This window comes from Eptatretus burgeri, chromosome 7, assembly GCF_056783735.1.
Source record: "Eptatretus burgeri isolate ZD-2024b chromosome 7, Ebu_testis_v1, whole genome shotgun sequence".
Lineage (NCBI taxonomy): Eukaryota > Metazoa > Chordata > Myxini > Myxiniformes > Myxinidae > Eptatretus > Eptatretus burgeri.
The window spans coordinates 91,922,353-91,949,236 of record NC_140967.1 but is presented as its reverse complement, the minus strand read 5'-3'; the positions used below and the strand labels follow the sequence as shown (position 1 = coordinate 91,949,236).

Genomic DNA, 26,884 nt, shown 5'->3' with positions numbered 1-26,884 from the left:
CCGATTAATATCAAACCTTGAAAAGGCACATACTCAGGTCCCCAGCGATATACCGAGCAAGTTTCAATTAGATCGGACCGGTGGTTGTCGAGAAACAGCGGTCACAGACAGACAGACACGGAGATTGCTGGAATTATTGATAGATGTAATTATGACGTAATCGGTAGTCGCTTCATCGTAACCTCAGCAACGACCTCAAGACGCTTGTTTCAATGGAGCACGTCCCATTCTGGGTGTCACAATATGGCCGCCTCTCGGCTTCACAATCGCTCCACCAAACAATGTGGAGCTCCCCATCATGTGACGATCGAGATGAGCGGTCTCGCTGCGTTGTGTATCTATATTCAAAGTCGAAATTAAAAGGTTGCAATCGGTATGGTGGGCCTACCGAAATGAGAAAAATTATTTTTAAACTTGAGGGAAGATTTCATTAAAAGTTTTGCACTTCCTTTAACAACGTCCCCCTCAGAACCAATAATTTAAACAACAACAACAACAACAACAACAACAACAACAACAACAACAACAACAACAACAACAACAACACGAAGTGCACAACGGATAATTTCGTGAATTCCAGCAATGCTTGATCGGCATCGTCACAATCCTTAATTACCACGTTCTTTCAGTCACATTTCGGTTTCTATTCGTCGAAGTCGAAAAGAAAACGCGAAAACGGGTCTCCAGAGTCGATCTCAATTAATATATATATATATATATATATATATATATATATATATATATTTATATATTTATATATTTATATATTTATATATTTATATATATATTCATATATATATATTTATATATATATATATTTATATATTTATATATTTATATATTTATATATTTATATATTTATATATATATTCATATATATATATTTATATATATATATATTTATATATTTATATATTTATTTTAAACAACAACAACAACAACAACAATGACGCGAAGTTTTGAAGAAATAGGCATGCTCTCTGGGAAAATAAGTTGAGTAAGTGCAATCAATGTTTGATCTTTTTTAATATGGATTCGGAAATTTTTGGATTGAGAAATGGCGAAGCGATTGGGGGAAGGGGGAGGTGGTCACAGAGGTTGTTCGGAAGTGTTAGTTTTGTGTCGCCGTTTTAAACGGCGGAGTTAACTTGCATATGACGTATGGAATCTTATCAGCCGAGAGCTCCGCCGGCACATTCCTTCAGCACGAATGATTGCGAAGACGACTTTGAACTGGACAACACTCCGACTGGTTCTGTGCTGCGCCGGTTCTCGTGCCGCCTGCAAGTTTTGGTATGACCGAAGCTCTTTCGCATTCCATTGTATTCATTAATTATTTATTTATCTTTGATTGAAGTCAGTGAAGCCTTCGATCTGAAGCACGGCTTGATTTAACCGGAGGAACGCTGGTACTGAAACAAGAAACGAAGGCCAATAAATGGCACCATGATCGGTTATAACCTTGAAACGAGAGATATTGTTACGGATCTGGAAGCCTCCTGCACACAGACAGACAGACAGTCAGCATTCCCCGTCGCTTGGTTATCTCGATAAGTATGTGTTATAGTTAGGGTCCCATCCCTGTGTCTGATGGGAATTACGTGTGTGCGCTGCGAAGTTTCTTTATAGTTAGTTTTTTACAACAAATCCCCTCCACTTCTTCAAACCACTGACTCCATTGCCCACATGTTTTTGGCTGAAGGCGGGGGCGGAGCCTCCATCGCATCGGATCGAGGCTCCGCTCCGAGGAAGGGCATGGAGAGTTTCCTCCAGCCAATGGGCAAGCAGGGCCGAGGCGCTCCGGCCAATGGGAGGCCAGAGTGCAGAAAGCTACAGAGCCTCTTTGGGGGGCGAGCCTCCAAGAGGCCTCGTCCAATCAGGAGGCTCAGCACCTCAGGGCCGACTCCACCCCAGCCAGATGAAGTGTTCCCCCCGTAAAAGTGTGGTTGTCAGGACCAGTGTACTGTACTGCAGTCATCGTGGCCTATTGCTTCTGGTCTGGCGCAGTGGCTTGGTCTCGGTCTGTGGTCCTTCGCGGTGGCTCCTCGTAGCCGAGCAGCCAGGGTCGTGAGCCCGTGGATTTCGGGACGTGGGTTTGAGTCCCACCGTGGTGGTTGGAGTCCGGTGTGACCGCACGAAGCGAGAAGGTGCCCGGCCAGGCTCTCTTCCCCCAGCTCGCCTTCCCTCTGGGCTGCGGGGCCGAATAAAGACCCACAGAATCCGTGTGTGTGTGTGTGTGTGTGTGTGTGTGTGTGTGTGTGTGTGTGTGTGTGTGTGTGTGTGTGTGTGTGTGTGCGCGTGCGTGCGTGCGTGCGTGCGTGCGTGCGTGCACGCGTCTGTCTCGCGCCAGTCTAATAAGTATAATTGTTAAGTGCTTTTCGTTCATCGTAAATTGCATTTCTTTATTCGGATAACTCTGCTCTGTGTTTCCCTCCCTCTTGTAAATAAATATCTGTTAAATGTTCCAGTTCGTTGCCTGTCGTTTCTGCCATTGATCCAGCGTATTGAGAATTAGGGAGGCCGTGTGCCGTAAGTTGTCGTTTGGACCAACGGACTCTTGTAATTCCGCTCGGTTACGCCGGACAGAGGTCGCTTGAGCGACCCAGTTCGACAGAGTCCGTCGAGGGTGTGACTTCCCCGGTAATTTGACGACGTGGGTACTTACGTATATGGAAGTTCGGCAATTAACCCTACCCCATGCTGTCGAAATATTGGCAACCACGGTCCGCTAAGGGACCCGTGACCTTTCGGACTTATCCGAGTCACGACCTAAATTCCGGGATGTTCGGTGGAGACTGCCCTACTGCTCCCCCTGGTGGTCGTTTATCGCCGCCGAACCCCGGCCCACAACAATATGTGATAATGAGCACTCAATGAGTATCTAGTAAGAGTTCATATAGGAGATGTTGCAAATTCACTACATTCATTCTCCCCATCTAGAAAGTTCGACTTGTCCTTTCATACCTTAATTAGGAGACCAAATGACTCAGTAGATCGGCGTGATGGGGGTTCTGCCTCAGCAGGCAGACGTTAATGCTATCAGTTATGATTGGAGCCTCAGCAGGGATTCCACAGTCCTCTGCAGCAGGTGAAAACTTATGAGTGGGTATTCCCTCACTAGAAGTTCGTCCAGGGTCCATGCGTTCTGTAGGCCTTGTGTGTTCCCAGCTTCATCAAGACCTGGGAAGTTGCAATATGGACACTGGTGTCCTTACCACCAGGGTGTCGACCATGGGTGTACTCAGGGTTCACCTCGAGATCAAATTCGTCGATTAAAGGATCGTGCTTCGTCTGGTGCACTTGTCTCTTCAAGAAGACCTTGTGAGCATATGTGATGACAATTGGTTGACCAGCGCTGAAACGCAAACGTCCTCTTGTGACGGGTCACATTGGTTGACGTCAGGAGGGAGGGATCACACAGAGTGAAGGACGTCAGGGAGAACAGAATTTGACAATCCCCTGCAAATAGGAAGAGAACATGCCAGCTTCCTAACGTAGAAATGGCAGGTTGTGCAGTAGTGGCAGCACCTGAAGGTGCTCAGGGTCCCGTCTAACAGAACCATTGCTGATAGAGTAGCCAAGAAGATTGATGGAGCTCGCCAAAGGGATGCTCATCACTATCGAAGGTCAAATTGTACTTCTTGTCTTCACTCGGCCGAGTAATGACAGAGTCGAATGAGGGTTCTCGAATGATACGATTTATTTCAGAAGATGGCACTACGCATGCGGAATGCAGCCCAAAGGCCCTTCAGTCAGGTGCCCCCGGACCACATTGAGATTCTTACTTCAAAACAGTTGTTTATATAATCACACAAAAGCAGAACTGGGTGTGGACTATAAGTGTGTGCTAAGGGATAAAGAAATAAAGAAATAAATGCGGCAGTGGGCTTCTTTCACCCCTCCCTAGGGGCCCTCAGGGAAGTTGAATCAGTCAATCCTCAGATTCGCAACCCAACAGTTCATCTTGCAAACCAATAACTTTCTAAGACTCCTACACCCCTACACTGGCACCTGCTGATAGCAAAGGCGAAACTCTGGTGATGACTAAGAACAGGAATGTGTGGGATATCTGCATACACAGTTTTCCCAAGGACATGCTGTTGTGCAGCTGCAGAGCCATAAAGGGTTATCAAAGACATAGTGAAAACAGCATGATACATTTAAAGCAACATTTTAAAGCAAGGTTTGAATCCTGACAGCTGATTAACACACAGCTAATGGTCCAAAATATGACCACCTAGCATATCATCATAACAGTGGCAGCACCTGAAGGTGCTCAGGGTCCCGTCTAACAGAACCATTGCTGATAGAGTAGCCAAGAAGATTGATGGAGCTCGCCAAAGGGATGCTCATCACTATCGAAGGTCAAATTGTACTTCTTGGCAGCTCGAAGGAATCTTTTAATATTGGTGTCATGCTCGTGTTGGGTCCTGCAACAGATGGTGACATTGTCCACATGGGCAAGTGTATCATGGAGATTTCCCTTGGCTATGATGTTTATTATGCATTGGAAGCTTACAATGCCATTCATTACACCAAAAGGGATTCAGAGGAACTGTTACAGTCTTTAGTTAGCTTCAAAGGCAGTGTACTGTACTGTCTTTCTTCTTCTTTTATTGCGATCTGGTCGTCGGCACTACGTAGGTCCGGTGTGCTGAAGACCTGGTATTGGGTGACCTTTCCTACCATCCCGTAAATTCATGGCAGGGGGTGTGCACCCAAGAGGGTGAAGCGATTAATTGTTTGAGAATAGTCCATGACTATTCGCTTTTCTGGCACTCGCTGATTGTCACGAGTACTTGTGGTCGCTAGAGGGATTCACTGGCCTCCATGACCCCTTCGTCTCTCAGTCTCTAGATCTCAGCCTGTATAAACTTGGTGTCCGCAGCCGTATACTACCTGGACTTGATGAAGATAGGTCGGCAGCTTGGGGTGTGGTTAAAGAACAATGACGGTGGAGATACCAAAGCAGGAGCCAAGCTGCATACTTTAAGAGGGGTTATCACCATCGAAGGGAATCTCAACATGAGCATACTGTCAAGAAGTTGGGTCCTTGTATCATGTCAGCACAGGCAGGACGGCAAGTTTCACATTGAAGTAAACACAGCCTCCATAGTTGAGTTCCACACAGCAGTATCCAAGGGGCTTGGTGGAGAGAGTCTTTTTAGAGGCCTTGGGGACTTTGCTCGTAGACGGAGACAGTTTGAGATTGAGGGACTTTGCGAAACGTTGACTCTCAAAGCTTTCAGCTACCTGTATCCACAAGTGCATTGATATTCAGTCTATTGAGTTATACTTTCAGAAGGGCCTTGGAGAGGCATGCAGGTGATGCTGAGACTGTTGCAAGTAACGGCATTGCAACAGAGGTGGACTTTGAGATAGATGATTTGCAGACCTTTGCCATGTTACTGTTCTTCAAGCAAAGATTGCAGGTTGCATCTTTGGCAGGCCTTTTGCTCCGAGGATGTTTATTGCATCCGCAGAAGAAACATTTGCTGGCTACAGCGGTGGTTATTGGTGGTTCAGCTGGTGCACAGGCTGCAGCAGAGGCATCTGAAGTCTCTTCGATACCAGTAGACGGTGCACTGTGGGTACCCGCAGCAACAGCAATAGCAGCAGCCATTGGGAATGGGGGTGCATGGAAGAATCTGCTTGATTTTGAGTCATCTCCAGAGTGTGGGCCTGGTCAAAGGCAGACTGAAGATTCTTATTCTCCAAGAGTCACTGGTGAATACGAGTGGATTACAGTCCATTGATTGAGTCATCAGGTCATTGTGAGGCTGCTACATCACAGAAGTTACAGTCTTTGCTGAGTTGCCTGGGCGCTGAGTGGTATTAGTCAAGCACCTCACCAAATTCTTGCATCTGTGTGTCGAGTTTGTATAGCAGATGTACCAAATTCATTACATTGATGGATCGTGCTCAAGTTAGAGTGTGGGTGTTGCTTGAAGTAGTTTCTTGGCATGGGTTATACTGGGTGGTTTGCCACTGTCAGTGCTCTCTCCTTTTAAAATGCTGAGCATCAAGACAAGAAGCAGAAGTTACCATTTTTAAAGTCTTTGATATGACCTGGCTGGGATTTGAACCACCGATCTCACAGATTCAGAGAGGATACTCGAACTAGTACATCAAGTCTGGTGCATTCTTTATTATGAACTAGTTGGTACGTGCCCGTAAAAAAACAAACAAAAAAAAATTTAATGAAGAAAAATTCAAACCGTGAGCAAGAAACAACAACCACACAGGCCGTTTCTTCGCTCTCGCGTGCCTGTACGTGCGTTGCCCGGAAGTTCGCATATCACAGTTATGATTATTCGCAATTTAGTTTTAATGGCCAATTATTCAATTCGCGCCAACGTATTTTGCCTTTTCGCAATGTCATCGCAAGGAAAAAACAAAAAGAGAAGAGGAGGAACAAAAAAAATTTACTTCCTGGTTCGGAGCACACCAGCACACTCTGATGTTACCAAAATTTATGCACCGTTTAATATGAAAACGATCATAACTTGGGGCATAGTGTTTATCTATAAATGCGTATAAGAAATCGAGAAATTATTAGAATACACGAAGTCATCACTCTCCGGAAGCCCGTACGTTGTAACCTGTAATGGGGAACGCGGCTGAGCTTCCCTTCCCCCATCAGGCACGCCCACGCAACAACGTGTCTTGTCATTGGTTTGGTAAATAAATGGCCATAACTTGGGAACCACTTCTCCGATTAATATCAAACCTTGAAAAGGCACATCCTCAGGTCCCCAGCAATATAACCGGCAAGTTTCAATCAGATCGGACCAGTGGTTGTCGAGAAACAGTGGTCACAGACACACACACACACACACACACACACACACACACACACACACACACACACACACACACACACACACACACACACACACACACACACACATTGCTGGAATTATAGATAGATGATAAATTATCTGTTAAATGTCATGGGGGGCCATACACAAAATACTTGACTCTTTGGCACTTTCTTGACACCCAGCCCCCCCCTCTCCCCTCCCACCAGAACGCTTTGTGACATTCTGGGAAACACCCCACCCACCCCCAAAAGCCATCATGTGCTTTGTGTACCACCCCTTGGTGAGGGTATTTTTTTTTTTTTGTATACCTTGGTCGAGGCTCGTATGAGAGCTAACACACAACTCACAGCAAGGAGGCATGAGACAAGAGGGGCGGGAGTGGAAGGGACAAAACAGTGGGGAACAGACACATTAGGTGAACTGTGGAAGGGAGAGGGATGGGGATGGGACGGGGAACATGGCGAAGAGAAGATGGACATTACAGGGACTTTCAGGAAGGAAAGCAGGAGAATTGAAGGAAGTGGGCTTGGGTGGATTATCGGGGGTAGAAAAGATCGAGGATTTGGATGGGGGAAGATAAGAGGTGGTGGTGAACAGCTGTTTTGAAACCCTGGAGGGAAGAATGGGAAAGAATAGAGTGAGGAAGTTTATTCCAAAGGCGGGAAAAAAGAGGAATGAAAGAGTGAAGATGAGGAGTGATTCGTGATTTTGGTAGTTTTACCAGAAGGGGGTTGTTGGCGGACCTTGAGCGCCCTGTGGAAATGTGGTGGGGACAAATCGCAGAGAGAGCAGGGGGGGCAAGGCTGGAGAGGAGTCTGTAGAAGAAAGAAAGACCACCGACCAACCTGCGGTGATTGAGTGAGAGGCCCAAAGACTCAGCTTCATTGCGGGAGATGCCGATGATCTTAAATGCCCTGGTTTCGACAGCGTGAAGCCGAGAAAGGTGGGACGCAGGGGCACCAGCCCAGAGGGGAGAGCAGTACTCTATCAGGCTACGGACAAAAGCTTTGTAAGTGGTCAGGAGCTCAAGAGGGCCGAGGAAGGACTTTGCACGACGGAGGATTCCCAGTCGGCGACTGGCTTTTGAGGCGAGGTTGGAAATGTGACTTTCCCAGGAAAGGTCATGGCAGATAGTGAGACCCAGAAGCTTGAAAGAAAAGACTTCTTCCAGAGGATTTTTGAGAAAGTGGATGGGGGGGTTTTCTAAACGGTCCTTTCGAAGAGACATAGTGAGAGTGTGAGATTTGTCTGGATTGAAAGACATGTTCCACGTGTTGGACCAGTTTGTGATTTTATCCAGATCTGCAGTGAGCGAAGAAGCTGCTGCTTGCCGGTCTGAGGGATGACAGATGGTACGGCAGAGGGTGGAGTCATCGGCAAAGAGAAATAGAGGATTTTCCAGAGAGTCCGAGAGATCATTGATGAAAACCAGAAAAAGAACAGGGCCCAGAACGCTACCTTGAGGAACTCCAGCCTGCACAGGAAGAGGGGATGAAAGAACTCCATTTAGGGCCACACGTTGACTGCGACAGGAGAGGAAGTCTGCGAGCCATGAGTGGAGATGGCCTTGAATACCATGGGAAGAGAGTTTGGTGAGTAGTGCAGGGTGCCAGACTGTGTCAAAAGCACGTGAAATGTCCAGGGATACGGCTCTGATTTCCTGTCTGGCCTTGAGGACCTCCATCCATTGATGGGAGAGCAGAAGCAGCATATCCAGGGTAGAGTGACCTGGTCTGAAACCAAATTGATGATCGGAAATCAAGCCATTGGAGAAGAGGAAGGATTTCATATCTGAAGCGATGATGGATTCCATCACCTTGCTGATGATTGGGAGAAGGCTGATTGGTCTGTAGTTACAGGGATCTGTTTTTGCACCTTTTTTATGCAGGGCAGTGATGTTAGCAGATTTCCAAGCAGATAGCAGATGACCTTGGGCAAATGAGAGGATGAATAGAACAGAGAGAGGGTGAGCAAGAGCAGAAGAGCAGGCTTTGAGGACACGTGGGCTGATGCCGTCTGGACCGGTTGCAGAATCTGACTCGAGGTTTGAAAGCAAGCTCTCCACCTTGTCAGGAGAAAAGGATACAGAGTCCAGGGACAGTTGGGTGCGACTGGGTAAAGTGGGTAGAGATAGTGATGGGGTTTGGACACAAGATTTAGCTGCAAACACCGAGTTTAGACATTCAGCTTTATCACGTGTGGAATCAGCAGTGCGGCCATTTGAGGTAAGGGAGGGGATGGAGGGGGAACATACACCAGAAACAGATTTGATTAAACGCCACCAGGATTTTGAGGAGGGAGAGAGGTTTGAGAGTTCAGACTTGAGATGAGAAAGATGTTGTTTTCTGGCTCTCCTGAGGGGAGATACACACTTGTTCCGAGCTTTGTGGAAAGAACTGAGATTGCCCTCAGTTGGGTTTGCTTTCCATGAGGCAAAGGCAAGTTGTTTCAGGACAACTGCCTCGCCACAAGCTTCAGTAAACCAAGGGCGGGAGGAAGGGTAGGACAACTGAACACGAGAGGGGATAAATCTGTGCATGAGGGAGAGCAAGTTTCATTGAAAGAATTCCCAGGATGAGTTGATGTTTGAGAAAGTAGTGATAGGAGACCAGTCTGTAAGTTTGATGGCTGCTCGGAGACCCTGCCAGTCGGCTTGAGTGAAATGCCAGACTCGACGGCGGTGAGGTGGTTCTCTGATAACAGCCAGAGAGATGTCCACTTTAACAAGGACGTGGTCAGAAGAACCAATTGGAGCGAAGGAAGAGCAGCAGATATTGCCAGGGAAATTTGTCAAAATCAGATCCAGAAAAGATGGAGTACCATTGGTTGAGATCCGGGTCGGGAAGTTGACCGATTGAGTCAGTCCCAATGAGTCGCAGAAAGCTTTTGCTGAGGTGCCATGGCAGGTGAGAGAGGTACCCACACCTAGCCAACTGGCGTGATGACAATTGAAGTCACCACATAAGAAGAAGAGAGAGTTTGGATGAGAAGATAGTAGATGGTCCATGTTTTCGGATAGTGAGGTGTAGATGGAGTCATCACTGTTCGGTGGACGGTACAGTACACATATGAACATGAGGCGGGAGTGGAGGGGAAGCCGAAGCCAGAGGTATTCCTGGGGGTGTGGGGGAGTGAGAGCAGTGCATGGAGAGTGAGGAATAGAGTCTTTGATGAAGAGAGCAACACCTCCACCACGACGAGGCTCAGGTCTGTCATACCGTAAGAGGGAGTAACCAGGGAGAGATACTTGGGAGTCAGACACGTCTTGGGAGAGGAAAGTTTCTGTTGGGCAGATAACGTCTGGTTTGTCAGTGGCAACCTGTATGGAAAGATCTGAAGGGTTTGAGCGAAGGCCCCGGATATTTGAGGTCCACACTTTTAATGAAGAGGTAAGGGAGGAGGCTTTGGGTGCAGGAGGGGGAGGGTAGGACAAGGGACGAGGGGGGGAGGTAAGGAGGGTTGCTGAAAGAGTGTGGGGTATTGCAGAATAGCGAGGGGAGGGGGCCGAATGAGGAGGAGAAAAGGCTCTGTGGTGCTGGGGAGAGGGGGGACAAGAGACAAGGAAGAAGGCAGTTGATGATTTGAGGAGGTGGAGTGAAGAGATGGAGGTGAGAGGGCAGTGGAGGGAGGCAGGTTGGTGGATGAGAGGGGGAGCAACTTAGAGAAGGAAGAGTGAGGGGATGAAAGGTGGGAGAAAAGTGAGGGGGGAATTTTTGAGAGAGGTGAGAGGGAGGTTTGGAGGGAGAAGAGTGGGATGGTTGCTTTGAGAGTGAGAGTGAGGGGTGAGGGGGGTGAGTTGGCACTGAAGTTGGAAAAAAAGAATGGTTGATGGAAAGCGAACATTCATGGCAAACTGTGGTTTTTAAAAGTTTTAGGTCAGAGATGCGATTTAACACAATTCTTGATGGATGCAATGAAGGCGAATTCAGAGAATGGAGAGAAGAAGCGCTGTAATAGTTGGATTTTTTTCGGCAAGGAATGAAGGAGAGCTCGAAATGAGAGCAGTCTGTTTAAAATAGCAGAAGAGTAGTGCATTGTGAAACAGTAATGAGTACCACATGTGTGAGAGAGGAAGATGAAGCATTATAAGATCGTTTTTGTTGTTAATATTAATGTTTGAGAGAGTTCAACAGATTAGGTCATGGAAGTGTAAAAAAAAAAAAAATCGAGGAATAAGACGAGGAGGAAGTTAAGAGGAAGAAGAAGAAGCAGAATCGGGAGAAGGTGAGCGTGTTGTTGTTGTTGTTGGGTATATATATATATATACATATATATATATATATATTTTTTTTTTTTGAGATAAGAAAGAGATTAGTTGGGAGAATGGGGGATGTTTGGAAAGTGGGGAGGATGAAAATTGAAGGTAATGGGGAGGATAGAAATTGATGGTAATGGGGAGAAAAAACAAACAAACAAAAAAACGATCCAACACCGAGTGGAACCGGTAGGCCTCAAGCCTAGGCCTAGGCCTCAAACACCAGGTAAGAACGTCGACAAAAATACTCACAAAATAGCACGATTTTTGAAACAAAACCGAACTAGGAACACACAGTAACATGTCGGTGAGAAAATTAAACAGTTAAAACGGGACAAATAACAACCGGAAACTTAACTTTGAGAACGTCAGCAGGGAGCCCCGAAGGAGACCTCTCGCCGCTCCAAAACCGGAACCGGAAGTATTTGATCTAACTTCAATTTATTTATGGGGCCTTAACCTGTCACGGTGATTTACAAGATCGATTATGAACTTGGGGGATTCATGATTATCCTGATGAGATGTGCCATACTTTTTACAGAACGTTGCAGTATCTTAGTCCAGTTGAACTGGATGGTTTGCCATTGCCTTCCCAGCATTCGGGGCAGGAATTTGTAATTTATTCATGGTGCTGGCGATAGCTCGCCTACTCTTCACGAAGGACACAGTGGGATCTTTAACGTCCACCAACTCATGCCAGCAGATGCAAAGCCCAGTTCAATGTCCATCCAAGGGACGGCACACACGTTGATGCCTCGCTCCGGGGAGGAGAACATGCAATTTATATGCAGCGTTAGAATCTATGTCCAGAAAGTAGTTTGCTGCAGTTCAAATCCTGTCAAGTTCATTTTTTCAAACTGACAAAGAAATTTTTTTTAATCATGCGTTCCATTTCTTATAGAGATTAAGATGTTTTAAGCGAGTTGAAATTTTGAATTTTTCCTGTTGAATCACAAAGTTCAAAGGTGTGCAGCTGGTTTAAGTAGTGTTACATCATCGTTTTAAGGCCATTTCCATGCTTGCACGTGTAAGCCGTGGTTCACCTAATGGCTGCTTTCCAGGCTGCACGACCTCTTGCTTGTCCTCTTGTTCGGCCTTTAACTCTAAGGTTGTCTCTCAGCAACACATCCCATGTTTACCTTGAACCAAGCATTTAGCTCTCGTTCTATTCACTAGAATATATCCCAGCTCTCCTTCTATTCACATTCATATTTATACACCTCTTCACACAACTACCTGTCCACATCCTTTCCACATGTTCAAACCATCTCAACCGACCTCTACGCATAACCTCACTAATGCTTTCCATACCGAACTGATCTCTTTATTCCACATTTGATTTCCTATCATTCAGTGTCACATCACACATCCACCTCACCATTCTCATTTCATTTCGTTCACACCTCCGTTCATTCTCCTTTTCGATCACCCATGTTTCGCTGCCATACATCATCATGCTTCTAACACAAGCTGCATCAAGTTTTCCCCTTAAAGGTCCCATGTCACACAAAAGTACTGAAATTGCATATACGAGGTGTGTTCAAAAAGTATCCAACCTTAATTTTTCATGCGTAAACAAATTAAGCTCGGGAGGCATGGTTTGGTGCACATATGTCGGCGATCCTAATTCGTATGCGTGAATATTTTCCCGCCTGCAGAAGCTGTCAGTCGCCGACAGACTGCCGATGAGTGAGGAAGTGTAAGTGAGCGCCGTCGGATTTTCATGACAAAATGGCGGAAAAACATGAACGACGCTACTGCATCAAATTTTGTGTAAAGCTTGGCGATTCCCAAGTGGAAATGATCCATAAGATTCAACAGGCCTTCGGGAACGAAGCAATGGGCACCACACAGATAAAAGAGTGCTACAACCGCTTCAAAGATGGTCGCACATCAGTGGAAAGTGAAGCACGTTCTGGTAGGCCCTCAACATCCCGAAATGAGATCGTCATTGACCAAGTGAGGACCCTGCTGATGCAGGATCGTCGAATCACGATCAGAGAACTTGCAGACGAGGCGGGCGTCGGCATTGGATCCGTCCCATTCCATTGTGACTGAGGATTTGGGCTTAAGGAGAATCTCAGCGAAGTTCGTGCCAAAGCTGCTAACGATCGAGCAGAAGCATCTCCATTTGGAGATTGCACAGGACATGCTGGAGACTGTGAACAGCGATCGCAACTTCTTCTACACAGTGATCACCGGCGATGAGACCTGGGTTTATGGGTACGACCCAGAAACCAAGTTCCAGTCATCACAATGGAAGCATCCAACATCCCCGAGGCCAAAAAAAGCAAGGAAGGTCCGCAGCAATGTCAAAGTCATGCTGACCGTCTTCTTTGACTCCAGTGGCATGGTTCATCACGAGTACGCACCACACGGCACAACCATCACCAAAGAGTACTTCCAAGAGGTGCTGTGCGACGCAAACGGCCAGACCTGTGGGCAGTGGTCAATTGGCAGCTCCATCACGATAACGCACCCGCCCATTCTTCACATTTGATACAGAGTTTCCTGGCCAAACAACACACCTGTGCTTCGTCAGGCTCCCTAGTCTCCTGACATGGCTCCGTGTGACTTCTGGCTTTTCCCCAAGCTGAAAATGCCCCTGAAAGGGACCAGATTTCAGTCCAGAGAAGACATCATGCGGAATTCGACGGACCAGCTGCGCACCATCCCAAAAAAGGCGTTCCAGCGCTGCTTCCAACAGTGGCAGAACCGTTGGGAGAAGTGTGTGGCAGCCCAAGGGGACTACTTTGAAGGAGAATAGTGTAAGTTTGTTGTATCTGGATATGAGTATTTTTTATGAACAAAGGTCGGATACTTTTTGAATACACTTCGTGTATATATATGTCCTCCAGGAGTTTTTCATCGTGATTTCTGATCTGATTGTTTTTTTCACAATACTCGTTCTGTAAATTTAAAAAAACAAACCTCTCAGGAAACGCCCCTAAAAATTCTGCCGAAATATACTGAATTAGGCCGTAACTCTCCGCGCATAAAACGAAGCAATCTCACTGTCTGGATACGATGAAAACTTGTGTGCAGAACACACCTTGCGACACAATTGTCTAGAGTAGTCCGAAAAATCTGACGTTCTGTTGCTTTTTTTAAATTCCGACTGTCATGTAGCGCCAGTAGAAAACAATGAAGAAAAGAGAATAATAAAAGAAAGCTACAGCACATCAGATTTATCGGACTAGTCGGACGGCTGACGGATTTATCGGACGACATTGCTTTTGATGATGGGTACTGCATCAGGTTTCAGCCTCCTCAACTTCTTCAAACTGAACAGCGAATAGAGCCTGTAATCAAAGTCACTGTCTTCGAAGTGGGCACTGCAAATGACGCACGTGTCGCTGGGGCCTTTCCAGTTTCCCCTCGTCAGCTTCACTTTAGATGTCCATATTCTCAGATTCTCATCTTTCGGGAATACATGAAGGCTTGCACCGTCTTTGGTTGTATTGCTGCATCCTGCTACGATACATCTTGCAGGCATTTTCGAAAGTAAGGCTAAAACTCATAAAAACGTTCGCGAAACAATCACAGGAATTAAGACTATCAGTGAGATAGCAAACACTTGTGCACAATGCATTTGTACGTACTTTATATGGCACGTGACGTCTCATCAATCGACTCTGAGCGAGTCGCGTTCTGGAGATGACCTCAATGGTCACGTGACCTGCGGTTCGCTGAACTCCACTTTTTTGAGGGGCGGGGCATAGCAAGTTGTGAAAAACACTACAAATGTTCAAAATATTGGTCTAATTATCCCATTGTTTATTTACAAAAAGAAACATGGGTGATTTCTTCACTAGGAAGGTCAAGTTAATATATAAATAAACAGAAACTTTTGAATTGCATGGGACCTTTAATTAGAGGTCCCTCTTGATGTCAATAGGGGTAACAACTCCCTAAACTTCCTCCAGACACTTCTAATTCTTGCAATCACTGCTGCCTCCACACCACCACCTGCACTGATCATATCACCAAGGTAACAATCTATCTACACATTCCAGGGATATATCCCCATAAACTAACCTTTCCACGCTAACTGGAGCCACTTGTTTACCTGCACAAACAGCACATTTTAAGTCGGGAACCACCTTCAATCTTCCCCTGATGCCAGTCCATCCTTGTGTACCCAGTCGTTACAGGACTTAGACAATACTGAATTGCGACCTCCACCTTTTCTCGAGACAGGACAGGGCCACCTCCCTCTGTTTTTTTTTTTTTCCACACTTCCTTCTCCTGCACCACTAATCAGTACTTTTGTTTTCCCTGTGTTCACTTTCAGTCTTCTGACCTCCATACCCTCCTTTGATACTGTACATTTACCCATTACCTCTTCAACACTGCTGGCTATCAGCACTAAGTCATTAGCATAGAGGAGTTCCCAAGGTGGACTTCTCTAAATTCCTGTGATATAGCCTGAAGAAGCATAATGAACAGGATTGGGCTCAAGACTGATCCCTGATGAATACCTACTTTCATTTCAAAAACCTCACTCTGCACTCCATTTACCCTCACAGAGTTTTTTTGAGCCATCATACTCCCCTAACTCCCTTTGATATGACTCCCCTAACTAACCAATCCTCCACTCGTAACTTTCTCATGAACCATTGCACCACTTCCTGAGGCACCCTATCGAACGCCTTTTCCAAATCCACAAATATAAAGTAGAGTTGTTTATTCTTCCCCAGATATTTTTCCTGTAATTGCCTAACTATAAAAATTGTTGCCGTCGTGCCCCTTCCTGGCATGATACCAAATTGCATTTCATGTATATCAACACTCTCATTAATTTATCCACGACACTCTCCACCACCTTCATTCTATGGTCCAGCAACTTCTGACCCCTATAGTTGCTCTGAAAGCCTGGTGGTGGCTTGGGATCCAAGGATCCTGAGTTCAAGCCCCGTTGGCCACTGAATTAATATACACCAGGAAGTTGACTCAGCCTGTCATCTTTCTGAGGTCGGCGCGAAATGAGTACCAGTGTACTGGTAAGGGGAATGCATCAGCGGCATTGCCGCGTCCCAACCAATGATGCAACCAGCAGATATATATATATATATATATATATATATATATATATATATATATATATATATATATATATATATATATATATATATATATATATATATATATATATATATATATATATACTCTGAACTAAGGCATCACCCTTCCCTTCATAAATATTCACCATTACACTCTTCAACCAGTCAACTGGGATAGATGTCTCCCTTATAATTGCATTTGTCAATTTAGTGATTAAATTCACTCCAATATCACCAGATGCCTTCAGCATCTCTGCGACAATACCAGTGCTGGTCGCTGCTTTACCATCCTTCATTTCATCGATGGCTTTCTTCACCCAATCATTCCTCATCTTAGGTGGTGGGCCCTGCACCGGCTCGACTGCCTCCAGAATATCCCTGTTCCAAGGGAACTCCTCATTTTGCAGATGCTCATCGTAACTCCTCCAAGCATTTCTAATCTCCCCATGGTCAACCAGTACATTTCCCATATCATCCTTGCATTGATGCAATTTCAGGAAGTACATTTCAAAAAGTTTTCAACACCTCATCCTTTATGACTGAAAGAGAATAATGACTACAAAGATGGGTTTTAAAAAATCCGTATGCACACATGCATTGAGTCACACGTATTTTGACGAACTTTCCACGTGCACATTGGGTAAAAAATGACTTTTAACTTTGTAGGAAAAATGTTCTCATGGATTTACTCAACAATATTATGACTTTGCAGAGAAGAAACAAGTAAAACCATTTTGTACAAATGTTTGTTATTTTATTTGGAGTTTTCGTATATTTCATGTCTGGTCTTATTGAGGCTTTCTCAATGCTTGGAAATAATGAAATCTCATCTGTTCTTCCAGTAAAGGCCTCTACCCTGAAGCAACATGTTCTGTCCAACATTGCATTGTGAGTCACACACATACAATAGTCAACAGTCACATGCATGCCACCCTCTCATCCCCCATGTTAACCACTTTCACCACAATGGCATCCGGAGATGGCATGGCGAACAAGCATGCCGGAGATTAATTCTACGAATGACCATGTTGCAAAACACACCCGGGCAGAGAATGTGCTTTGCACGCTGAATGGGGTCTAAGCCGTTCTGTGACAGGCCCAGACAGCATCAGTGCATGTGTCATAAAAACCTGCTCTGCTGCTCTTGTTCATCGTCTTTCTGCTCTGTTCACTCAATCGTTCTTTCTGGAGCAGTTTCCGTCTGCCTGGGAATTGGCCAACATCACTGCAATACACAAGCATTGTATAAAAATGGATCAAATTGTAAGCAAGGTCTTGGAATCTATCATTGCAATTGACTTCAAATCCTCCCTTTTCTCTCGGCCTCATCTCAGATCATCATTTTGATTTCAGACTCGGTCATTCTATCTTGGACATGCTGCTTCGACTCTCCCAACAATGGATGGAAACCTTCAATCTCAGACATGAGATCAGGGCAGTCTCTCTGGACATATCTCGAGCATTTGATAGTCTGGCACCCCTACTTGCAAGCCATACTTTCTGCTTGTGATATCGAAGGCCACTTCCTGTCATGGATGACTAATTTCCTCCACTCCCATATTCAGCATGTAGCTTTTAACAGGATCCTCTCATCTCTGCTCATTGCCAAGGTTGGGATGCCCCCAAGGCAGTGGCTTGGGCCCAATCTTGTTGAGGTTGGTGGCCTCTGTATTCTACTGCCTCCTTTTTGTTCATGCACCCTCTGCCATCTCTCGACTCTGTCCCTTCCCAGGTTTCTGCGGGGCACACACGGTCTGCCGGTAACCCTCTTTTTGTTAAACTCCCAAGTGTGGTGTTGGCTTAGTGGTTAGGATAGCTGGCTTGGGATCCTCGGGGTCCTGAGTTTGAGTCCCGTCAGCTGCTGAATTAACACAAGGTGGGGTTGCCTCAGCCTGTCATCCTTCCGAGGTCGGCGAAATGAGCACCAGTGCACTGGTAATAGGGGCACTGCATCAGCGGCATAGCCGTGTGCCTAACCAATGATGCAATGAGCAGCCACAAGGCTGGTGTGTATGTGTGCATGTTTGTTTGTTTTTTCTTTCTGTCTGTGCGTGCGTGTTCTACTCCCCAAAATCCAGGCTCACCGCTCACTTCCACTCATTTGTTCCTCTCACTTCTCACCTATGGAATCATCTTCACCAGTCTGTTCAGTCCCATTCTTCCCTTCAGGGCCTCAAGACGACTGTTCACCACTACCTCAGGTCATCCCACATCCATTCTCAGGATCTATTCTACCCCAAATGACCCCCAAATGATCCTTCTCCTCACTTCTTTTATTTGTTAGTTGTTGGTTGGTTTGTTCCTTTCCTGTTTCATCCCCACTTTCCCCTTCCTATTCTTCTTCTTCTTCTTGTGTTTCATTCAAATTGTGTGTAGCTCATTCACCCCATGTGTTGTCCTACCCCTCCCCTTGATCTCACTCTCACTTCTACTCTGCTGTTTGTATTTCCCCCTTTCTATTTTGTAATGTTCTCGCCAGCTCTTCCACGAGCCTCAATCATGGATATCAAAAATATATTTAAACCACGAGTTTGTTTTTTTGCACATACGTATTCAAGGATCATGGAATGGCAAGAAAACAGAACAGATCAGGATGCAACATAACAAAAGGAACAGCAGGAGAACATAACATAGTAAAAGGAACATTTGGTTATCAGTTGAGTTTATTTATCAAATTTAATTCCTCCAAGAGTTATGAATTAAGCCAAAACAGTTTGTGTGGGAAGGATGACAGAAAGAGCCACACACCAGTATAGGAAATGGAAACGATTTCAAAATGTGCAAGACAGAATGAATATAAAATCCCACACAAAGACTGTACAATGAATAATCACAGTATTCAAACTGCGAAAGACGTGAAACCACCGAAAGCTGCCCCCTCCCTCCCAACCACATGCAACAACCATCCACATTAAAACTGTTTGAGATAAAGATAGCAGGTAGGCAGGAAAGTTGCAGGTTTTGGCCCTTGATTTCCACTGTCGCAGTTTTAACTATCGTGGCATTTTACAGGAACCTAACCCCAACGATACTTGAGGGTTGACTTAAAAAAAAAAAAATTTTAGGTCCTGCCATTAATCAATTTGGAAAAAAAAAATTAAAGTTCAAACCCCCCCCCCTTCCCCCCAGATGGATAATCCCCATTAATTTGCCACCTCCAGAGGGGGAGGGGGACAAAAATGAGAGGCGAGTGGCTTCATGTCAGTGAACGAGAGCAGGAAGGAACCGGGAAGGGACAATTGGGGGTACCCTCCTCACGGTCTGCCATATGTTGTCCCTCTTCTGCCCCAGCCCTGGATGGGCCATATAATGGCTGGGGGGTGGGGGGGCTGTTTGCCCCACAGGCTTCTTCGCATTGCTCTGCTGGCGATAAATTCCCTGTGGAGCAAGGTGGTCTTTTGCACTGCTGGCCCCTCCCCTGGCGCTTATTCAGTGTCCATTGACTCGTGTCTATTCCAGCGTCTTTGGAGGAGGAGCCATCACGTTCAACCCCCAGCAGCGGGGTCTCATGAATGGAGGTTGTTCCCTCTGACCCCGCTACCAGTGCAATCACCTTTTCCACAGTGTTCACCCCTCCAACCTCAGTGAGCCTGGTGCCTGACGTAACCACATCCACTCCCATTTGTTTGTCTGTGAGCATGATGTCTCAAAAGTTATGGAAGGATTCGGATGAAACTTGGTGGACAGGTTTGGTTTGTAACAAGGACAAATTGATTCAATTTTGGTGAAGATCTGGATACGAGAATGATTTTGAAACTTTCAAGTAATTCTTCACGACTGAGAGATTGGGCCAAAATGATATATTGTTGTGGGCCGGGGTTCGGCGGCGATGAACGACCACTAGGTAGAGCAGTGGAGTCGTCTCCCACCGTACACCTGGAATTTAGGTTGTGACTCTCGGATAAGTCCAAGAGTTCACGGGTCCCTTAGCGGACCGTGGTCGCCAATATTTCGACGGCGTGGGGTAGGGTTAATTGCCGAATTTAAATATACCTAAATACCCACGTCGTCCAACTACCGGGTAAAAACCACACCCTCGGGCGGAACTGACCGTTACCGAGCCCGATCCGGGTGTAAACCGAGCGGGGGTTACCAAGATCCGTCGGTCCAAATGAACAATTTACCGGCCCGAACGGCCTTACTCATTCTCAATACACACCTTGAGAGGCCAATGAAGGAAAGCACAGAAAACGAGCTGGTACATTTAACAGGGGTTTAATTATAACAATAATCTGGGAGGGGAAGCACAAAAAGAGCAGAGTTATCATGAATAAGAAAATGTAATTTACAAGGAAAGGAAAACACTTATACAATTCTACTTACAGACGCGGCCCACGGACACGGACACACACACACACAAAAGAAAATGGACCTCAATGGGTCTTCAGTCAGTAGAGCCAGGCTGGGGTACCTGTCCCGCCCATGCAGTCACACCGACCCAAACCACCACGGTGGGACTTGAACCCATGACCTGGGCGTTGCCAGCACCAAGACTGCAGACCGCTCGACAACGACCACAGACCACACCGCAATCGTCACCAGGACTGCAAACAGCTCTCGCCACGATCCTCCAGAACGCACTCTTGTTTCCCCAACACTCGTCCAGACAACCACTCTACCCTTCTTTTGGTGGGAGGGGTCTCTTCTCCTACCACTCATGTTCTGATTGGATGAGGGGTTGTCGGGCGACTCGTGGCCGCCCCTCATTGGTCGGGCCGAACACTCCATCTGGCTAAGGTGGAGCCAGCCTGAGGTGATAGCTTCCCTGATTGGGCAAGGGGTTGTCTGTGGGAGGGGCAACGACCACCCTCCCACCATGCGTGTCTGAGAACCCAAACAGAACAGCCATGTGAGCACCCTATTCTCCATCCCCCCTCGTAGCGGGGAGGGGCGATCTCAGGTTGGCTGTCGGGCCGGCTGCCGTTGATTGGACGAGCTCACGGTGGGCGGAGGGAACTTCACCCCTGTACATGACACAATACACGTGGGCGATGGCGTTGTTGTTGTTGTAGTTGGTGATGTAGAGGATGTAGTTGTTAAAGATGTAAAAACCGAGCTAAAAAATAACTCTTAGCGCACACACGAAATTCCCATTAGACAGAAGGAGGGATTCTAACTGTAAACACATACTTATCGAAATAACTAAGCTTATGGACTGCTGTCTGTCTGTGTGCAATGGCTTCCAGATTTGTAACAATTTCGCATGATGCTTAAAAAAGTTGAAGACAGATGAAAACTTGGTGGATGAGTGGGATAGTTGACAAGAACAAGCCGATTAGATTTTGGTTCAGGTACAGTTGCAGATCTGGCCTATCAGTGGGATACAAAATGTAAACTGTTCATCCTGGTGAAGGTATGCGCTCATCTGAGTGTCATAGTTTTTAAGCAGTTTTTACTTCTCTATTTTATTCCCTGCCCTCAACAGCCGACACATGTCATGATTTGGATACTATTTATTACTTCCGCCACCGAAGGTGAAGGAGGTTATGTTTTCACCCCTTTCTGTCTGTCTGTTTGTTTGTGTACAGGGTATCTCAAAAAGTTGTGGACGGATTTGGCCGAAACTTGGTGGACAGGTTAGGTGTGTCGCAAGGACGAATTGATTAGATTTTGGTGAAGATCTGGATCTGGATACGAGAATAGTTTAATTTTAAAAGTGATTCTTCACCATTGATGGGGCCAAAAACGATATAGTACTGTATAGCATGATATTTCAAAAATGTATTGGGCCCGATATGTTCTAGTGGATCAGGCATCACGTGGTGGAGGTATGCGCTCTTCCGAGTGCCCTTCCAGTTATATACTGGCATCATACATTTAGTCAATTGCAGGATGTTTTGAATAAAGATTTTTGAAAGTTTCTGATGTCGCTGCAGTGCTTTTGCAAACGATTCCACCATCCTGATGCTAAAGACACTAGGATCTGCCCATTGATATTTTTACTTGCAGAGAGACACTTGATTTTTGTTTGTAATATGTGACATTACTTTCTAATTTGGTTACTTTGTGTATCTTTTCAGACAATTCTGCAACATGATCCTTTCCAGATACCATGATGACGCAGCGTCCCTTTCAAGTGATCTGCTGCTCTCCGGTGTAGATTCGCTGCTTTATAGCACAACCTTGCACTACCTGGAATTGAAGGCAGATCTGCATTTGCTCCTGCATGCCTTCTAATGCCAGATTGTTTCTTGGAGAACGGCACTGTCTGGCATCAAAACTGCACCATCACATCATTGTTTTGTGTGAGGATTCATTATTTGTGCTGACAGGCAGATTGGACCAGTGCTTGCTGCATGACTGGAATGAATGAAAGTTATTCTCAAGAGAATGCCCTTATCACAGCTGCAATGGATAGTATAATTGACTCGTGGAATCCTACAAGTGACGTGGGTACGAACAATGATGTCACGATGTTGGAACGAAGCAATGGCTCCTTCCCCGAGAACCATGTGCAGACTGCACCTGCAAGTTTAGCAGCCCCTGTTGCATGTGCCGTGGAAAGAAGTGAGAGCGTTGTTGCCAGAGCAGCTGTGATTGGAGGGTGTGCTGAAACTTGTGTCATGCATGGTTGTTTGGATGGAGTTAATGGCCTTGGACAGGATTCTGAGTGCGTCACGTCTGCACAAATTGAAGATCCACTCATCAATTCATCAATAACAAGGCAACAACGCCAACCAAGCTCACATGCACTTCTCAATAAAGAAACGTTTGATATTGAGAATGATTCGATCAATGCACTTGTTCAAACAGCAAAGACAATCGCCAAAGAACATGAAAATGATTGTGATTGTGTTGCGGCTCCTTTAGTTGCAAATGAGGGTTCCATCACTTCGAGTGATGAATCGGGTGATGACTGTGAAGCAAACTTTTCTTTTTCATCGTGTTCAACAGAAAAATTGGGAAATGTACAGCATCATGCTGAAATGGGAACACATAAAGCTTGCGAGCTGGAAAACCACCAATTGGGTGATGCACTGGATACCAGAGTGGACAAGCTCGGCTCAGATTCTCACTCGTCATCCGACGAGTCGAATCACAGCTATCTTCTTCGAAATATCGATTCGTCACACATTGTTGACATTGTACCATATCAAATTCGCTCAAACATGTTGCCTTCAAGTCCTGCCGATACCACAGCCACACTGCCTACAACAGCAACAACAGTTTCAGCAGCTGAAGGAGTGTATAGCAACTCACCTCCTTGCTTAAAGGCGGAAGGGGACGCGCGTGTCTCAACTCCGAGCGCTTATATTTGCAGTTCTTTACCTTTGATCAGTGACCTCACTTCATTTCCAAATAGTTTTTCACAAGAATTGACAAACACACCTCTGCAAGAATATGATCAAGATTGCACATGTTCAGAGATAATTGCTACCGGTAAAAATGGTAAAAGTGATCTCTGTAGCACAACTCGTCTCATTGCAAATGAGGGTTTCATAGCTTCGAGTGATAAATTGGGTGACGAGTGTCAAACGAATTTTTTTTCATCCGGTTCAAAAGAAAATTTGGGAAATGTACAGCAGCATGCCGGCATTGGAAGACGTAAAGCTTGCAAGCTGGACAGCCACCAATTCGGCGATGCATCCGAAGCCAGGGTCGACAAGCTCGGCTCGGATGCTCAATCGCCTGACGATTCCAATCACAACTCTCTTCTTCGAAATATTGATCAATCACTCATTGTTGACATTGTATTAAATCAAATTAATTCAAACATGTTGCCTTCAGGTCTTGAAAATACGACGCAATATTATGATCAAGATTGTACTACAACCAAAGGAAGTATTACATCTTCCACACCCAAAAAGGAAGATTTTGCTTTTAGTGAGATTGAAGATCATGTGATTGTTACCAGTAAGAAGCGTAAGTGCAATATTTATGAAGATGAAAATGTAAGGAAGAAATTAAAAGTTTCGTCACAGGAAAGTAACACGTCCTTCATACCCAAAGAGGAGTTGTATGTCGGTGAGACTGAAAATACTTCGGACGATATGACGAGCTTTGACTTTAGTTATGAGAAAGGATCGTCGAAGAAGAGCCAATCCGATTTTGACTTTTCAGATGAAGACACCACCAGCGACACTTCTGCGTCAGATATTTTCGCATTTTGTGAATCGGATAGTTCGTTGCAGGAACCGACCAGCATTTACCCACTCGGCGATCATGAGGCTGAACTCGCATCCAGCCGAAACTCCGTAAATGAAGTGAGCCACAATTATAAATTATCCTCCGGATTCGAAAAGCTACCTTTGGAAATATCAGCTGATGCACCCACAGTCTTACTTTCTAAACATTGTGTTGGTGGCATATGTAGTCGTGAAAATTCACACTCTTTGGATTTTGAGTTCCAGAGTACACAAGCCAATCAAATGGAAGGACTATCGCATATCGATTCGGTCCATATACAGGATCATGCTTCAAATGTAGCCGGCGTGTCCTCTCATCGGAACAGCAGCCTAATCCCCGACAGAGGAATGCACCTTTGCGGCCCTGTCAAAAACTGTCCACATTGCGTGTCTCTCGGCTCTACAATTCTACCAGGACCAGTGTTTCATCATGGAGTCAGACAGCCCATAGCATACAAATACCGATACCTTGGAAACTGGATTATCTCTACCTTTCAAAAACCTCACTGAGCAAATGAACAAAAATTAGAAATGTTTTGCTCGTAAAATGGAGCCTTGGCTTCTGTTAAACAAAATAAAACGTGTCATAATTTTCTTTCCTCCTTTCTTTTATCTTCACTCATGTATGTATTTTTACGTATTCTGTAAACTCGCACAATTTAAAGTGTTAGTGCAAAAATTCCTACATCATCCGGTACTCTGAGTCAGTACAGTCAACGGGATGGATGAAGATTTACTTGGCTGATGGGTGCGAGGGGGGCTGGGTGGGAGAGGTGAGTGAAACGTGCCATTTATATAATATTATTCACATTAAAAAAAATTAATCATTTTCACATTATTTGGTGTTAAGTGCATACTTGCTGAGCTGGTTTTTTCCTTATTTTTTCTTTTCTTTATGTGATCCACAACATGTTTCTGGTATTTCTCACACAAGTGACAATTTTCCAAAGATAACTACATTGTGGAATAATGTTTGTTAATTGAACAGCTGAAGTCCGAGTACGCCGTACTTCACCCCTATCTGCCTGTGTTGATCTTTGGCCTGTTGTGTACTTCTTAACAAACTTTCCATGTGCATATTGGGTAAAAGATATCCGATCACTTTATAAGAAAAATGTTCTCATGGATTTACTCAACAACATGATGAATTTGCTTCTAAGAAACGAGTAAAACCATTTTGTACAAATGTTTATTATTGGATTTAAAGTTTTGGTATTTTTCACATCTTGTCTTGTCGAGGCTTTCTTAATGCTTGGAAACAAGAAATCTCACCTGCCCTACCAGTCGGGAGGGGCCTGTGTACCCTGAGGAAACTTGTTCTGTCCAGCGTATTTTTTGTTTACCTCAATGACTTCTCAATCTCCTGAAAACCCCTTTTAATTACCATTTTTGCGGACTTCACCATATAGTCATTGGCCCCTCAATTTTCAATAGACTGGCAACAGCTGCTTCCATCACGATATACCAAGGGGAAATTGACTCGAACAGGCCATGACCTTTAATTCAGGGAAGTCTCGCATCTTAATCTTGCCTCTGCAGGAAGGACCATCATGCCAACTGGCCTTCAAGCCAAGCTGACACCTCGGGATTCTCTGAAGAGCCAAGTCCATTGTGAGCCGTTCAGAACTCATTATCGTATTGAAGGCCTCTCCCTCTACTCTCCTTCCCCGGTCTCTCACAGGGGGGAGGGGGTGTTTCTGGTGTAGTTAAGATACCTCAGTCCCACGTGTTGGATTTTCCTGTTTGATTTCCTCCACATTTGGTTAGTATTAAACAGCTTCGATTTTTTTTTTTCCTGGGATTCTGAAATGGGTACCAGCAGGAAAGATGATGCCATAGCTTATGGCCTGCATCCATTTCTCAAGACCTGTGCACCGATTGTAAGCAAAACGTCAACCACCACCCAAACCAGTGATGTATTTTCTCGACTGAGGTGCTAATGCTGAATCCACCGTTCTTGCTTTCATCATAGAACATTTACAGATAGTATTTGTGGCACAACACTTAGCAAAGGACCCAAAGAGACTTGGCTCACCACAGATGGGCAGAAAAAGTGCTTCATCCATGTTGAAATATGGCCTTGGCAATACTAACAGAGGAGTTGAATCGTATTCCCTTTCTTAATATGGATGAGGCTGAAAGTACAAATTTGCAGAATGTTCTCAGAACCCTTGTGAGCTACTTATTGGAGTCAGAAGTTGTTGTGCAGCACCTGGCCTCAATCGGTGTCGATAAAGTGAATGCTGAAACCCTGCACAAGGTGTTGGTTTAACTCTTCTTAAAACATGAACTGCCATGGACAAACCTTGTGGGCATAATAATGGACTCGTGCAACGTTATACTGTTCCGAATCTGGAAACCTGTGCACACAGACAGACAGCCGTCCACGTCGCTTAGTCATTTCAATAAGTGTGTTTCTAGTTAGGGCCCCCACCTGTGTCTAATGGGAATTACATACATGCGCTGTGAGTTATTTTTATAGTTAGGATTTTTACATCCACACCATATTCGCTCTCACAGCAGCAACACTCTGCTCGCGGCATTCTTCGCGCACTTGCTGGCGAGCGCGCGTGGGCGGAGTCTAACGTAGGCATGGCGTCCCTCCTCAGCCAATCG

General features: G+C 45.4%; 1 protein-coding gene across 3 annotated transcripts; it reads left to right on the top strand.

The window, feature by feature from the left end:
- The first annotated feature begins 941 nt into the window (after nt 1-941).
- On the top strand, nt 942-25,490 carry LOC147023792 (uncharacterized). 3 transcript variants are annotated; one of them, XM_085889587.1, is made up of 3 exons: nt 1,004-1,293; nt 12,738-13,847; nt 22,163-25,490. In XM_085889587.1, exon 3 carries the CDS (start codon nt 22,439-22,441, stop codon nt 24,776-24,778), a length of 2,340 nt encoding a protein of 779 aa, XP_085745713.1. In that variant the 5' UTR covers nt 1,004-1,293; nt 12,738-13,847; nt 22,163-22,438; the 3' UTR covers nt 24,779-25,490. The 3 variants fall into 3 exon arrangements, with proteins under 3 accessions (XP_085745714.1, XP_085745713.1, XP_085745712.1); XM_085889588.1 differs by lacking the exons at nt 1,004-1,293; nt 12,738-13,847 and adding an exon at nt 942-997; XM_085889586.1 differs by lacking the exon at nt 12,738-13,847.
- The last annotated feature ends 1,394 nt before the right edge of the window (nt 25,491-26,884 follow it).